At 36.8% G+C, this 14,526-nt stretch overlaps 5 protein-coding genes across 7 annotated transcripts; 1 reads left to right on the forward strand and 4 right to left on the reverse strand.

The window, feature by feature from the left end:
* Positions 1-366: 366 nt before the first annotated feature.
* On the reverse strand, positions 367-3,248 carry LOC17878549 (F-box/LRR-repeat protein At1g52650). 2 transcript variants are annotated; one of them, XM_023778649.1, is made up of 4 exons: positions 2,634-3,248; positions 1,907-2,306; positions 1,602-1,742; positions 367-934 (listed from the first exon to the last, which is right to left on the reverse strand). In XM_023778649.1, the coding sequence occupies exons 1-4, from the start codon at positions 2,813-2,815 to the stop codon at positions 614-616; spliced, it is 1,044 nt and encodes a 347-aa protein (XP_023634417.1). In that variant the 5' UTR covers positions 2,816-3,248; the 3' UTR covers positions 367-613. The 2 variants fall into 2 exon arrangements, with proteins under 2 accessions (XP_023634417.1, XP_006283699.2); XM_006283637.2 differs by having other exon boundaries at positions 1,907-3,248.
* Positions 3,249-3,446: 198 nt separating this feature from the next.
* On the reverse strand, positions 3,447-5,567 carry LOC17879517 (F-box/LRR-repeat protein At5g38396). 2 transcript variants are annotated; one of them, XM_023778650.1, is made up of 4 exons: positions 5,498-5,567; positions 4,383-5,394; positions 4,080-4,220; positions 3,447-4,005 (listed from the first exon to the last, which is right to left on the reverse strand). In XM_023778650.1, exons 2-4 carry the CDS (start codon positions 5,346-5,348, stop codon positions 3,673-3,675), a joined length of 1,440 nt encoding a protein of 479 aa, XP_023634418.1. In that variant the 5' UTR covers positions 5,349-5,394; positions 5,498-5,567; the 3' UTR covers positions 3,447-3,672. The 2 variants fall into 2 exon arrangements, with proteins under 2 accessions (XP_023634418.1, XP_023634419.1); XM_023778651.1 differs by having other exon boundaries at positions 4,383-5,353; positions 5,498-5,545.
* Positions 5,568-5,896: 329 nt separating this feature from the next.
* LOC17879624 (putative F-box protein At5g38390) lies at positions 5,897-7,449 on the reverse strand. The gene is made up of 3 exons (XM_006286053.1): positions 6,568-7,449; positions 6,344-6,475; positions 5,897-6,247 (listed from the first exon to the last, which is right to left on the reverse strand). Exons 1-3 carry the CDS (start codon positions 7,447-7,449, stop codon positions 5,897-5,899), a joined length of 1,365 nt encoding a protein of 454 aa, XP_006286115.1.
* A 1,607-nt stretch (positions 7,450-9,056) lies between these two features.
* Positions 9,057-11,105, reverse strand: LOC17880757 (putative F-box protein At5g38390). Its single transcript, XM_006284971.2, has 4 exons — positions 11,008-11,105; positions 9,906-10,834; positions 9,640-9,780; positions 9,057-9,552 (listed from the first exon to the last, which is right to left on the reverse strand). Exons 2-4 carry the CDS (start codon positions 10,827-10,829, stop codon positions 9,229-9,231), a joined length of 1,389 nt encoding a protein of 462 aa, XP_006285033.2. The 5' UTR covers positions 10,830-10,834; positions 11,008-11,105; the 3' UTR covers positions 9,057-9,228.
* Positions 11,106-12,412: 1,307 nt separating this feature from the next.
* On the forward strand, positions 12,413-14,497 carry LOC17880141. The gene is made up of 3 exons (XM_023778122.1): positions 12,413-13,184; positions 13,257-13,506; positions 13,596-14,497. Exons 1-3 carry the CDS (start codon positions 12,639-12,641, stop codon positions 14,477-14,479), a joined length of 1,680 nt encoding a protein of 559 aa, XP_023633890.1. The 5' UTR covers positions 12,413-12,638; the 3' UTR covers positions 14,480-14,497.
* The last annotated feature ends 29 nt before the right edge of the window (positions 14,498-14,526 follow it).

Here is a 14,526-nt window from a genome sequence, read left to right on the forward strand (position 1 = left end):
AAGTGGACATCCATGCAAATTACCAACGTAACATTTTCGTTTGACTTTATAAATATTAAGTTCCAAAAAGTTTTGGTCTTTTCTCAAATTATTTTTGTTTGGGGTGTGAGCATGAATCTAATTTTATTATTTATCAAATTCCATATGCTATCGAATTTGAATACTTTAATTTAAAGTATTTTATGGTTAAAAATTTTGAAAATTTTAGATTCCTTAATTTGGAGAGAAACTATTTTGGTAAGTTGGTAACCAATTTAGAAGTCGAAAAAAAAAAAAAAAGACAATTTAGAAAAAAAAAACTTTTTTATTACGTCTTATCGATGTAAAGAAATCAATATCATCATATAGAGATTTTTTTAATTTTATTTTTTATGACCACCATGCAATGTCAATAATTCTCAATTTTATCTGGTTCTTTAAAGTTACAAGTCTGTGATTTTGCACAAGAACACAGCTCGAAGCAACATGCTGAAGCAACTATGGTTTCCACCATTTTTGTTCTGAAACACTCTTTTAAACCATGATTAAAAATCGAATCGAAGTTAAATACCAATGCAAAACTATGAGCAAGTTTTGTTCTTCGGAGACTTCAATGTGAAGTCCACTTCTTATACTAATAACCACTCACCAAGAGCTGGACAGTGCAACCTGATGACTTGTTGTTGTAGTGTTCCATCATCTCCGCGATAACCTCAGACACTTGCGGGGCTCTTAGCTGTGTAGTACCATTCTCTTCAATATAAATACTTGTCTCCTTCAAACAAGGAAAATAGTCCAAGAAATGCTTTATCATGTGCATCTCTTTCATTGTTCCTTGGAACCCTTTAATCTCTACCACTTTTACTGGACAAGATGTGAGTGAACGACCTTTTTCTTCTCGAGAAACGCAGTCACAAGCATCCCCGCATTTATCTGTGACATGGTGTAAGAGACCCTGAAAGCTCATAAAGGAAATGGTAAGAGATTCAATTCAAAATGTGAACACTATCTTTGGCAAATGAGTTGTTTTAATTAGGCCTGGGCAAAAAAACCGGAACCGAAAATCCGAACCGGAACCGATCCGAAAAACTAGACCCGAATCCGAACCCGAAATTTTAGATTTATCCTATTGGGTCCTAAACTCCTCTACCCGAAAACCCGAACCCGAACCGAACCCGAACCCAAAAATACCCGAAATATATATGTATTTAAATATTTTAGGACCCGAATACCCGAGTTCTCTATTCAAATATCCGAATTTATACCGAAATTCCGATTTTTACCCGAAAATCCCGGTAATTATTAAAAAAATTCCGAATTTTTATCCAAAAATCTAGGTATTTACCCAAAATTTTGGGTATTTGTCCGAAAACCCGAAAATTTTCGGGTATTCGGGTAAATTTTCGGGTATTTGTGTACCCGAAAAATTCTCGGATTTTTAACGGTTCTGAAAATTTATACCCGAACCGACCCGAACCCGAATGGACCCGAACCGAAACCGAAGCGAATTTTTATGTTTACCCTATTTGGTCCTAAACTACTCTACCCGAAAAACCCGAACCCGAACAGTTTTTACCCGAACCCGAACCGAGTACCCGAATGCCCAGGGCTAGTTTTAATACCTCAAGAACAAGAGTATCAAAATGTGGACAGTTCATTAGAAGAACTGGCATCGCTTGCCATCCTAGACTTTTTTCACTCTTAATAGTTAACGATTTGAGGTTGTTGAAGACAAGCATCGATTCACAACACAGGGAAAGAATCTGAAAACAAAACAAATCACAATTATACATTTTGTCGTTACAGGTTTAAAAACAGGACCTTCGCTAGTTTATGAGCTAACGACTGTCCTGGTTTTCCTTCTTTTATTTCCTTGAAACCAATTGAGTAACGATATTACAAGAGAGGAAAGAAAAACAAAACTGACCTCGAGAGTATTCGGAGACAAGTTCAGACACTGAACATTTCGTATACCATTCATAAGCTTCCCCACATTTACTAATCGGTGAACAAAATCATCCTCCGCCCAATTCGGCGTTCTTGCTCTCTCGATTTGATCATCAGTTAACAAAAGGCTGATACTGGCCTCAAATAAGTTCTCCATTTTAACCACAGGGTAGTCTTTAGCAGTATACTCAGAGTAACTGAAGTAATCAAGACTAGGTGTATCAACCGAAAAAGTGCCTAAATGATAGTTAGCAAATATTGTCAAGCTCTTGAGGTTTGCATTTGACACAATAACATCCTTATCTCTCCAGTATATACCAACCAGGGATAATTCCTCCAACGCAGGCAAAGCTTGGAAAAAACACTCATCAACAGCTAACCTAACCGAGCGAAGATAGAGAGTTTTAAGCATTGGTAAGAATATGTCCCTAGCCAACCAATCAATACCAACACTGTTTAACTTAAGCGAAACCAGATTCCTACTCTTGAAAGCTTTTGAAGACAGCATAAAGCAATCTACTCTATAGAAAATGATTAACACATCAAGTTCAGAAACACCACGAGCCATTGCCTTACTTATCCAGCTATCAACTCGGTGTGAATCAAAGTCAGTTCTATACTTAAGGGAGAATCTATTAACAGGAGAGTTACCCTGTAATGCCAATACTCTATCAACAAAATCCATGAAGCTCTGTTGAATCTCGTACCTGTCCTCCTTACCCTCTTCCGGATGGAGAAAGACAGAGTCATCAATATCAAGATTAGGGACAAACGCAAGCAGATTTCGCCATCTCTTGCAGAGAATCGAAGTTAAAGCAGCTTCCTTTGTGGTAAGGAAGGACAATATATGACAAAGAACACCGTCTGGTAGATTACTAACATTATCCATGAAGACAAATCTCAAAGCTTCTTTTTAGAACCCAATTTAGAGATCACAAACGCAAAATAGAAACTTGGAAACCCAAAAAAGGGAAATTGAGTAGACTCTTCAAGATCCACCCTTTATACAAAACCCTTAATTTAAGATACAATTTTTAATCGCTTGTTTGTTTCTATGAGCATTGTGTTTATATAGTATACAAGCATATCACAACTACCCGATATATTCTATACAATCATAAAAGATTTGGATATAGTCATATATATCTACTTTCATATCTACTCTAACACATAGTAACAAAAGATTTGAAGACACTGCAACATACCCAGCGAAAAAGTCTCAATCTTTCAGTTCCCCAAGATCTGCAAATGCTTCGAGAAGCCGAAAGATCAAAACTTGGAGGAAGACGAAGTTGACTAGTGAAGGAGTACTAGGAGTCTAGGACTAGTGACGAAGTTGACTAGTGAGGAAGACGAAACATTAACCTGTTTACTCGAAACTGTCCCGGTTTATCGAACATTAAACCGAATGAAATTGAACCGAAGACAGTTTGATTCAAGACCTTCAGGTTCCGGCTTATGGTTGCCAACATAGCATCATTGAAATTTTCTAAGCTTTAATGAGATGTCTATGAAAAGACTAGTAAAGAGTTTGATTTCCATTTGCAACTTCTAGGAAATATGCCAAGAAAGAGCTAGAGCAAATTGCTAACGAATAAGACAAGCCTCAAAATAGTGAATGGCTCAGAACATTCGAAACAGAGGAAGAAGACAACAACTGGTTTTGAAAATGTATTCAAACCAATTAACAGAAAAATCAAACAAAAGTCAATTCCTTTTGGCAAAACTATGAGCAACTTTTGTTCTTCAAAGACTTAATTGTGCGCTCCACTCCTTATACAGTTCCCCATTTACAAGGAGCTGCACATTGCAATTCTTGTTGTCGAGTTTCATCCTCTTAGCGATAACTCTTAGCTTTTTGAGCTTTGTATTAACAACATTCATATAGATCTTGATCTCCATCAAACACATAAAATACTCCAAGAAATGCTTTACCATGTCAATCTCTTTCATGGTTCCTTGAAACTCTTGGATCTCCAACACTTTTACTGGACAAGATGTGAGTGAACGACTTTTTCCCAAGTGAAAAACGCAGTTACAAACATCCCCACATTTATCTCCGACATGGTGCAAGAGACCCTGAAAACATAGAGAGACTATCAGAGATTCTATTCAAAGTATAAACTCTTATCATTGTACATGTGTTTTTATACCTCAAGGACTAGAGTTTCTAAATGTGGACAGTTCCTTATAAGAACTGGCATTGCTTGCCATGTATGATCTTTGTCACTCTTAATAGTTAACGATTTGAGGTTGTTGAACACTGGCATTGAATCACAGCAGATGGAAAGCACCTAAACATAAGACAAACCACAATTAGACAATTCACCGTTAAACGTTTTAAGACAAGACCTTCACTTCTTCGTTAAAAATGGTGACGAACAAACATGACCGTCCTGTTCTATCAATTGAAACCAAGAAGATTTTACAAAACAAAAACCAAGAAGAAAACTGACCTCAAGAGTAAGAGGAGACAATTCCAGATACTGAACATTTCGTATACCATTCATAAGCTTCCCAACATTTTCAAATCTGAGAACAACATTGTCCCCACCCTCATCTAACAAATAATTCTCTGGCGTTCTTGCTCGCTCGATTTGATCTTCAGTTACCAAAAGACTAATCCTAGCCTCAACTAAGTTATCCATGTTAACTACAGGATAGTCTTTAGCAACATAATCAGAGTAACAGAAGTAAACAAGACTAGGTGTATCAAATGAAAAAGTCCCTGAGTAATGGTTTGAACTCATTGTTAAGGTCTTGAGGTTTGCATTTGAGACAGTCACATCCGTATCGTTCCAGAACCAGAATACATCAACCATAACTAACTCCTCGAGCGCAGGCAAAGCTTTAAGAAAAAACTCATCAACATAAAACCCAACTGCCTTCATCACAAGAGTTTTAAGCATAGGTAAGAATACTCCTCCAGCCAACCAACCAACAGGGTCTGAACAGATCCTATCCGGCTGATAACCAATACAAAGACTTTCTAATCTCAGCTTAACTAGATTCCTGCACTCGAAACATTTTGTGGACAGCAAAACATATTCATCCATAGTCACATAGATTGACAGATCAAGTTCCGAAACACCGCGCCTTAACACATTACTTATCCAATCATCAACACGGTTTGAATCATGCATACTTACACACTTGAGGGATACTTTCTTAGTTGGAGAATTACCCTGCAATGCCAATACTCTATCAACAAAATCCATAAAGCTCTGAAGAATCTCGTACCTCTCTTGCTTACCCTCTTCGGGGTGGAGAAAGACAGAGTCATCAATGTCAAGATTAGGGACAAAAGCAATCAAATTGCGCCACCTCTTGGAGAGAACTGATGTCAAAGCAGCTTCCTTTGTGGTAAGGAAAGACAAAGTATGACAAAGAACCTCATCTGGTAGATTGCTTAAGGGATCCATCTGCTCTGCATCAAACAAAACAGAGTATATCACAAAAACAGTTCCACTGCAAAAACAGAGAAAGGTTTGATCTTTAGTTTCATGAAACTGATAAACAGAGAGAAACCCTAAACCACAGAAAAGGAAAAGGAGTAAACTTTGATACCGACCTTGTAAACAATGTTGCAAAAAAGCTTAATCCAAGACTCAAATTTTAGGGTTTTTTTAGAGAGACTGAGACCCAATGCAAAGCATCCAATTTTAAGAGGAGAAACGAAATTGAACCAATTTTTCCGGTTCCTTGAAATAACCGGTTTAACTAAACGACTGTGTTTTACTAGAAAAATTCTGGATTTGGTAAAATACTAAAATGGATTAGTGACTATTCCAGTGAGAGCAGAGTTGTTACTCTTAGGAAACTGAACTAGGATTCAAATTACACACTGTATGACAGTATAAGTAAGATATCACAGTGGTGAAATGAAACAAAAGCAAACCAAAATCAAATTCCAAAGGAAATTTATTTGGCAAATCTATGAGCAATTAACTTTTGTTCTTAAGAGGCTTCATTATTTATATATGGTCGTCCACTTCTTATACAAGTTACCACTCACTAGGAGCTGGACATTGCAACTTGATGACTTGTTATAGTGTTCCATCATAATCTTCCCCATAAATTTAGAAACTTCAGTGACTTTGAGTTGTGCAGGATCATTCTCTTCTATATAGATCTTCATCTCCTTCAAACATGGAAAATAGTTCAAGAAATGTTTTATCAAGTTCATCTCTTTGGTTCTTCCTTTAAACCCTTTAATCTCTAACACTTTTACGGGACAAGATTTAAGTGAACGACCCTTTTCCTCCCGAGAAACGCAGTCACAAGCATCCCCGCATTTATCAGTGACATTGTGCAAGACACCCTGAAAGCATAAAGGAGACAATCAAGGATTCAAAGTATGAACTCTATCTTTATATATACATGTTTTGGCAAATGATTTGTTTCATAACTCAAGGACTAGAGTTTCTAAATGCGGACATTTCCTTAGAAGAGCCGGCATTGCTTGCCATCCTCGACTATTGTTGCTTTTAATAGTTAATGACTTGAGATTTTTGAACACTGGCAATGATTTACAACATAAAGAAAGCTCCTGATAACAAGATACAAGCCACAGTTAAGAACAAACATGACTACTACGAAGTATAACTATAACAAATATAGCAAAGAAGAAAAAAGACTGACCTCAAGAGTATTAGGAGACAGAACTAGACACCGAATATTTCGAATGCCATTCATAAGGTTCCCAACATCTGAAAATCGAATAATAACAACGTTTCGCAATCTTTCTCGCGCAGTCTCTACTCGAGTTCCCCACATGCTGATTCGAGCCTCAACCAAGTTTTTCGTTCTAGATACAAAATGATATTTCGAGGCCATACCGGAATAACAAAAGTACACAAGACTAGGTGTATCAAATGAAATGGGAGATAGACTACGACCGCTGGACTCTATTGTTAAGGCCTTGAGGCTTGCACTTGATATAGTCACAGTCACAGTCATAGTATTATCCCAATGGTACCAGTTTATATTACATAGGACTAATTCCTCAAGCGCAGGCAAAGCATGGAGAAGAATCTCAAACTTATCAACAGATACCGAAACTGATTTCAGAACTAGAGTTTTTAGCGTCGGTAAGAAAAGGCTCTCGTCCATCAAACAAATATCAAATCCATATCTTAATTCCAGCTTAACTAGTTTCTTGTTCTGGAAAACATTTGGAAACATACGATTCAAGTTATCATCAAAGATCGATAGAACAATCTCCGAAACACCACGTACCATCAAGTTCTGTATCCAACCATTCACATGTTCTGAATCAATACATCCCATACCACCGAGGTAGAATCTTTTAATGGGAGCATTACCCTGTAATGCCAATACTCTATCCAAAAAATCCATAAAGCTTTGTCGAAAATCGCAGTGATCAACGTCAAGATTAGGGACTAACGCAATCAAATTGCGCCATCTCTTGGAGAGAACAGATGTCAAAGCAGCCTCCTTTGTGGTAAGAAAGGACAAGGTATGAGAAAGAACCTCGTCTGGTAGATTGCTTATGCGATCCATTGTCTCTGCACGAAACGTAGAGAGAGTATATTACCAAAACGTTCCATGACAAAACAGAGAAAAGTTTAAACTGGTAAAACAGAGAAAAGTTTAAACTGGTAAAGTAGGAATCTTATGAATTCGAACATAAGAATCTTAGAGCTCACAACACAAATAAGAATCTTATTGACTAAGGAACCCCCAAAAAAAAAACAGAGTAAAAACCTCTAAACCCTACCTTGTTACAAAAGCTTAATCCAAGACCTGATTTTTAGGGAGTTTCAGTGAAAAAGAGAGTTGGGATTTGCTTAATCGGTTGTTTCTTTGGCTCTACAAGTGGAGATATGAAGTAAAGACTCATGCTTTAAAGTTCAACAACGACACTACACATATGCATTAGGCGTTCGAGGAAAGCAAACACAATTGAGGGGTTTAATTATTGCATCCGGTTCTTTGAAATCACCGGTTTACCTTAACCGGAGCAGCTTGAACAGTATAAGGGCCAATTTCGGTTCAGGTTTCTTATAGAAACCAAAGAATAAGAAAACACACACTTAGATTAGAATAACTCTCTTAAAATTCTTAAACTCTTAAGCTCATGAGTTATGTCTCAACCTTGACATCTCCTTATATATAAGAACCTTAACAATAATTTACTAAATTCAAACAGGAAATATAACATAGTTTTAGATATCTCCTAAAACTATAAATGTATATTTAGTGCTAATATACTTTAGCTTGAACTCCAAGCTAGTTTAAGCTTACTCTGATCTGATTCTTCAATCCCCATTTCATCATCAATCTCTGCTTCTCAGACTGCTACATAAAAACGTTAAGGTGTCCATCTTTTTTGCCATTAATACTCCCCGCAACAAAACTTCATCTCCAAGGAATAACATTCAAGGCTTCAAAGGGCTGGAGATAAGCCAGTCCTCCTGCATTAAACCCTTTGATGCGTTTACTTTTTTTTTTTTTTTAATGAATGAATGAATGTTGAGTTTATTAAACCAAAAGACCATGTTAAGTATAAGTGTTTTAAACTTGTAAAAGAGTTTGGCTGGAAAACTTAAAGCTAGAAGTACTAGCTTCTTAGTTAGAAGCAGACCCGAAGACCATCGAGGAGATTTTGTTACGAACCAAACTTGATTAGTTGGTCTGTCGAGCTAGGAAGCAGAGATAGAACCGCCGTGAAGCTGCAGGTCTAATGGTGCTGAAGCAGATTGTGATCAGCATCCCAGACCCGAAAAGAGAAAGTGGAGGATCGAAAAGAAGAGATGGTCTTCAACTGTGTTGCTTTCAAGCAACTTGCTCAAGAAATTTAACAAGCTACGTCATCTTCATGGGATGTTTGATGAAGGAATAAGCAAATATTTCTTAGTTAAATATTTGTTTGCAACTACACAGTGTTTCTTTATGGTTCAGTCTCTTGTTTTGTCCCAACAGATTTGTCTCTTTTTTTCAATATATTTTGTCTCAACCAAAAGAAGTAAATGACTAAATCCCATTGTTAAAGACCGAAAAATTGTAGTCTCGAAGCTTCTCCTGCAATTTCATTATAAACCCATTGTCTAACATGTCACTGATGAGATTGAGAACATGTTAAAACATATGAATTCAATTATGAAAACCGAAAGAAGACGCTGTTCTGTTATTGTATCCGTTGATTTTGCGCTAGGACATTAGATTACGCACTATGCAAAGGGACAACATTAAACCTTGGACACCAGTCATGAGCCACACCCATAAATCTATAGCATATAGGATAAAAGATGTTTCTTAAAAGAGAAGTGAAGAAGATCATTATGCAGTCCACTTCTCATACAAGTTATCACTCTCTAGGAGCTGGACATTGCAACTTGATGAATTATTATACTGTTCCATCATAATCTCCCGCATAAATTCAGAAACTTCAGTGACTTTGAATTCTGCATAGATCTTCATCTCCTTCAAACATGGAAAATAGTTCAAGAAATGTTTTATCAGGTTCATCTCTTTGGTTCTTCCTTTAAACCCTTTAATCTCTAACACTTTTACGAGACAAGATGTGAGTGAACGACCCTTTTCCTCCCGAGAAACGCAATCACAAGCATCCCCGCATTTATCAGTGACATGGTGCAAGAGACCCTGCAAACATATAAAAGTATACATGGGATTCAAAAGTATAAACACTATTTTTATATATACATGTTTGGCAAATGATTTGTTTTATACCTCAAGGACTAGAGTTTCTAAATGCGGACATTTTCTTAGAAGAGCAGGCATTGCTTGCCATCCTCGACTAACGTCGCTTTTAATAGTTAATGAGTTGAGGTTTATGAACATTGGCAATGATTCACAGCATATAGAAAGCACCTGATGACAAGACAAGCCATAGTTAGAACAAACATGACGACCATATTCCCCATGAATTTAAGACTGGTCTTGTTTTTTCTCTGAAATTAAAATATCACAATGTAGAAAAGAAGAAGAAAACTGACCTCAAGAGTATTAGGAGATAGAACTAGACACGGAACATTTCGGATGCCATTCATAAGGTTCCAAACATTCGAAAATCGGATAATATCATTATTATTGTCCTCATCATCTTCTAACAAAATGTTGTGTGGCGATCTTGCTCGCGCAATATCTTCTAAATTTACGCAAAGGCTGATTCGAGCCTCAAACAAGTTTTCCATTTTAGCTACGGAATAGTTTTTTGCGACAAGATCGGAGTAACAGAAGTACACAAGACTAGGTGTATCAAATGACAAAGCAGCTACACAATAACCGCATGTATCTATTGTTAAGGTCTTGAGGCTTGCATTTGACACAGTGACAGTAACACCCCAATATATCCAGTTTATACAACTTAGGACTAATTCCTCGAGCGCAGGCAAATCATGGAGAAGAATCTCAAACTTATCAACAGTAACCGAAACTGATCTCAGAACGAGAGTTTTTAGCGTCGGTAAGAAACTGCTGCCGCACATCAAACTAATATCAAATCCATAACTTAATTCTAGCTTAACTAGTTTCTTGTTCTGGAAAACTTTTGGTAACATACGTCTGAAGTTAGCTACTGATTCTGTATCATCAAAGATTGATAGAACAATCTCCGAAACACCACGCAACATAACGTTCTGTATCCAAGAATCCACACGGTCTAAATCAATACAGCCAGTGCCACCGAGACCGAGGTAGAATCTCTTAATGGGAGAATTACCCTGCAATGCCAATACTCTATCCACAAAATCCATGAAGCTCTTTCGAAAATCATAGTGAACAATGTCAAGATTAGGGACTAACGCAATCAAACCGCGCCATCTCTTGGACAGAACTGATGTCAAAGCAACCTCTTTTGTGGTAAGGAAGGATAATATATGACAAAGAATCTCTTCTGGTAGATCGCTTATTAGATCCATGTTCTCTGCATGTATGTACAAAACGAAGTGAGTATATATATTACCAAACAGTTCCACTAGGTTTGATCTTTATCAATTCATGTAAAATCCAAGCAAGTCCAAAGAAAACACGTTATATCAAGGGAAATAGGAATTCCCAAGAAAAGTTAAATTAAATGAGTAAGCCTCGAAACCCTACCTTGTTACAAAAGCTTAATCCAAGACCTAATTTTTAGGGTGTTTAAGTGAAAAAGAGAGTTGGGATTTGCCTAATCTGGCTCTACAAGAGGAGATACTGTATGAAGAAGAAAAGACTCAAGCTTTTAGGTTTCGACAAGACAGCAAGCAAACAAAATTGAGGGTTTTAATTTCATCTGGTTCTTTAAAATCACCAGTTTTAAAATTGAAGGTTTTTATTGCTTAAACAGATTAGGCCCAAAATTACAAGTCCAAAATTATAAGCCCAGATTGTTACTGATATTTATAATTTAAATTTTGCAAAATCAAAAATTAACTGTTTTGAATCTCTTGAATAACCCTGGCTTGACCATTTTATCATGTAAAAAAAGCCATCTGCAGCTATGTTCAAACCCATATGTGGTTTTTAGCTTATGCTTCTCATACTGTTTCGCTGCTTAGCTTAGCCCATTTCTCATTTTTAATCATCTTTGTGTTGTAAGTAAATACAGAACGGGTAGGTATAAACCATACACTACATAAGACCAACATTATTGGGGGTATATTAGCCCCAAAGATACCTCCAATAATGTTGCCCTAAGTTACATGTAAGGACTTCATATCCTTTAACATAGTACTTCTGCACTTTTGCTGAGCTATAAACCACATAGCCCTCTAAAGAATTGGTTACTTTCTAGATTATACTAAAGTCTTGAATGCTTACACCTTACGAAGATGCACATTCTTTGTCTTAATTCGGTTCTTGATTTTTCGGTTCGGTTCAATTTGGAATTGAACCGAATTTCAATTTTTTCGGTTTGTTCGGTTTACCAAATAAAGTTAAACGAAGAATTTAAAAACTTTACATGCTAATTAACAACAACAAACTATACAATTAAAACGTTACTTTTTTCTAATCACAAGACAACAAAACACAACCATGCATCATGCTCACATCAAACTCTCTCACTTGCCACTTCTTTGTCCTAAAAGAAACTGAGCTTCCATGCTTTTTTCCTTGATTATTAAAAACAAAAATTATAAGTAAAAAAAAAAACATACAATGTCCATAGATTGATAAATCTCTCTAAGTGGATTTGTCTTATAATTCTCTGCCTCATTTTCAGACCAGCTAATATTAAAGCTTTTTGTTCTCTTTTATCTTTTTTATCCAAGTGTCAATTTTTTTTTATCGAAATACATAATACGTTAACTAAAAAAAAGATTTTATATAATCCAAAATGTTTTTGAAAAAAAAACAAATGAGGTTTAGATACTATCAACGGTTCTCTCCTTTATTATCTCCATAATTATGTAACAAATCCGTTTCATGGGTTTCTCCTCCCTCTTCTTCTCTTCTCTTCATTTTTGTGTTTATTCAGCTGCAAAACACTAAAAACAAAATTTAATTACATTTTTGTGTTCATCAGATTTTTTTTCTTAATTACTTTTGGTTTAATCTTTATTATATTGAGAATTCTAATTTCACTTTTCCTTTGTTATTTTGATCGAAGCATCATCTTAATAAATTTTTATCTTAGAAAATAAACAATAATCATGTGAGTTCTGGTTGATAGTTTTGGTATCAAGTGTTTCTTTTGGTTCTTTAGTGAGCAAAAAAAAAAAATAGAGAAAATCAAGAGTTGTGAGCAAATGAAGTCATTAGAAAGATTGGTTTCAGAGAAAGCATTAAAGCTTGGAAACTCATTTCCATGTCAAATTTGTTTAGTTGGGTTTCTATGTGGAATCTGTCTCACTTCACTTTTCTTAGCTGCTCTTACTTCTCTTGGCACCTTTGAACTCGCCACCTTCTCCTCTGCTTTTCCTCCTTGCAACTCCTCTGCATCTCACATCATCAGTAAGTTTTATACAAAAGATTTGATCTTTTTTTTTGGTAATTTGTTGTGTTTTTGTTTCCATGTAATGATAATTTTTACTTATATGTTAGATATGGTTGCAAGTATAGACCGAACATTGAAATGGAAGAACAAAGCTGAGACCAAAGATGATGATGATGATGTGAAGCTTTTGGTCTCTGCTTGGGATAATTTATTACTAAATGAAGAAGACTTCTTGAAGAAGTTAGGGATTAGTAAATCTGATGTGCCAAACGCTCCACATATGGAGAATTGTGAGGAGAAGGCGCGAGTTAGGCAGCGATTAGATACAGATATAGCGAATCAGACATTCCCTTCTTGGGTATGCTTCTTCTTCTTGTTTATTTGTTAAGTTGTCGTCAAGGAGAATGAACAATCATAAGTTTGATTTTAGATCAATGGAGGAGATGAAGAGAACTATCCATTGACGAGGATAGTGCAAAGAGATATATGGATTCATCAGCATCCTTTGGATTGTGGAAACAAGAGTGTTAAGTTTCTTGTAGCTGATTGGGAAACACTTGCTGGTTTCGGAATTGGAGCTCAAATTGCTGGGATGACTGGTCTTCTCGCAATCGCTATAAACGAAAACCGAGTGCTCGTTGCAAAGTATTATAATCGAGCAGATCACAATGGTTGCAAAGGTACACAATCGAGCAGAACATGTAACAACATCACCAGCTACATCTTCTTGGTTAATCTTGTTTTGGTGTTACTCTTTGTTTGGATGCAGGTTCTTCCCGTGGAAGCTGGTCTTGCTATTTTCTACCGGAAACATCAGAAGAGTGTAGGAAACGAGCGTTTGCGATTGCAAAGAATAGAGAAGCGTGGGAGAGTGGGATTGTCACAGGGAAACAAAACTACAGCACAAAGGAGATTTGGGCAGGGCCTATACCAAAGCTATGGGGTAAGGCTTGGAGTTATATGAAACCCACTACAGAAATCAATGGAAGTTTAGTTTCCAGTCACCGGAAAATGGATAGGAGATGGTGGAGAGCACAAGCAGTGAGATACTTGATGAGATTTCAAACAGAGTATACTTGTGGTTTGATGAACGCTGCTCGACACTCTGCGTTTGGAAAAGAAGCTGCCAAGAACGTTCTCTCTGGAGGAGATTGGAGAAAGAAGAAGAAGAAGACAAGGACAGAGATTGAGCAACAGGTGTGGTCGGATCAGAAGCCGTGGATTCCAAGGCCAATGCTGAGTGTTCACGTGCGGATGGGAGACAAAGCGTGCGAGATGAGAGTTGCAGCTTTAGAAGAATATATGCGTTTAGCTGATCGGATCAGAGAACGGTTTCCAGAGCTCAACATGATCTGGCTCTCTACAGAGATGAAGGAAGTTGTGGACAGAAGTAAAGATTATACTCATTGGAGGTTTTATTACACAGAAGTGGCAAGACAAGTCGGTAATAAATCAATGGCTGAGTATGAAGCGAGCCTTGGTAGAGAGATGAGCACGAACTATCCTCTGGTTAACTTCTTAATGGCGTCAGACGCTGATTTCTTCGTCGGGGCATTGGGTTCCACTTGGTGTTTCCTCGTCGACGGTATGAGGAATACTGGTGGAAAGGTCATGTCTGGTTATCTCAGTGTTAATAAAGACAGGTTCTGGTAACCTTACAGTTCCGCTATATACAGAACATGACTCCTCTCATTATTTCT

Source organism: Capsella rubella, unplaced genomic scaffold (genome assembly GCF_000375325.1).
Source record: "Capsella rubella cultivar Monte Gargano unplaced genomic scaffold, Caprub1_0 scaffold_7, whole genome shotgun sequence".
In the NCBI taxonomy this organism is placed as follows: Eukaryota; Viridiplantae; Streptophyta; class Magnoliopsida; order Brassicales; family Brassicaceae; genus Capsella; species Capsella rubella.

What these genes read in the sequence shown, in the direction of transcription:
- LOC17879517 (XM_023778650.1), bottom strand. Translation starts at nt 5,348, where the DNA reads ATGGATCCCTTAAGCAATCTACCAGATGAGGTTCTTTGTCATACTTTG. An exon ending in TGTCTCCTCTTACTCTTGAG is followed by an intron (nt 4,221 to 4,382) that starts GTCAGTTTTCTT and finishes TCTTATGTTTAG; the next exon opens with GTGCTTTCCATCTGCTGTGA. An exon ending in TAGAAACTCTAGTCCTTGAG is followed by an intron (nt 4,006 to 4,079) that starts GTATAAAAACAC and finishes CTATGTTTTCAG; the next exon opens with GGTCTCTTGCACCATGTCGG.
- LOC17880141 (XM_023778122.1), top strand. Translation starts at nt 12,639, where the DNA reads ATGAAGTCATTAGAAAGATTGGTTTCAGAGAAAGCATTAAAGCTTGGA. An exon ending in ATCAGACATTCCCTTCTTGG is followed by an intron (nt 13,185 to 13,256) that starts GTATGCTTCTTC and finishes GTTTGATTTTAG; the next exon opens with ATCAATGGAGGAGATGAAGA. An exon ending in AGATCACAATGGTTGCAAAG is followed by an intron (nt 13,507 to 13,595) that starts GTACACAATCGA and finishes GTTTGGATGCAG; the next exon opens with GTTCTTCCCGTGGAAGCTGG.
- LOC17878549 (XM_006283637.2), bottom strand. Translation starts at nt 2,815, where the DNA reads ATGGATAATGTTAGTAATCTACCAGACGGTGTTCTTTGTCATATATTG. An exon ending in TGTCTCCGAATACTCTCGAG is followed by an intron (nt 1,743 to 1,906) that starts GTCAGTTTTGTT and finishes TTTTGTTTTCAG; the next exon opens with ATTCTTTCCCTGTGTTGTGA. An exon ending in TTGATACTCTTGTTCTTGAG is followed by an intron (nt 935 to 1,601) that starts GTATTAAAACTA and finishes ATGAGCTTTCAG; the next exon opens with GGTCTCTTACACCATGTCAC.
- LOC17880757 (XM_006284971.2), bottom strand. Translation starts at nt 10,829, where the DNA reads ATGGATCTAATAAGCGATCTACCAGAAGAGATTCTTTGTCATATATTA. An exon ending in TATCTCCTAATACTCTTGAG is followed by an intron (nt 9,781 to 9,905) that starts GTCAGTTTTCTT and finishes TCTTGTCATCAG; the next exon opens with GTGCTTTCTATATGCTGTGA. An exon ending in TAGAAACTCTAGTCCTTGAG is followed by an intron (nt 9,553 to 9,639) that starts GTATAAAACAAA and finishes ATATGTTTGCAG; the next exon opens with GGTCTCTTGCACCATGTCAC.
- LOC17879624 (XM_006286053.1), bottom strand. Translation starts at nt 7,449, where the DNA reads ATGGATCGCATAAGCAATCTACCAGACGAGGTTCTTTCTCATACCTTG. An exon ending in TGTCTCCTAATACTCTTGAG is followed by an intron (nt 6,476 to 6,567) that starts GTCAGTCTTTTT and finishes TCTTGTTATCAG; the next exon opens with GAGCTTTCTTTATGTTGTAA. An exon ending in GTCCGCATTTAGAAACTCTA is followed by an intron (nt 6,248 to 6,343) that starts GTCCTTGAGTTA and finishes TTATGCTTTCAG; the next exon opens with GGTGTCTTGCACAATGTCAC.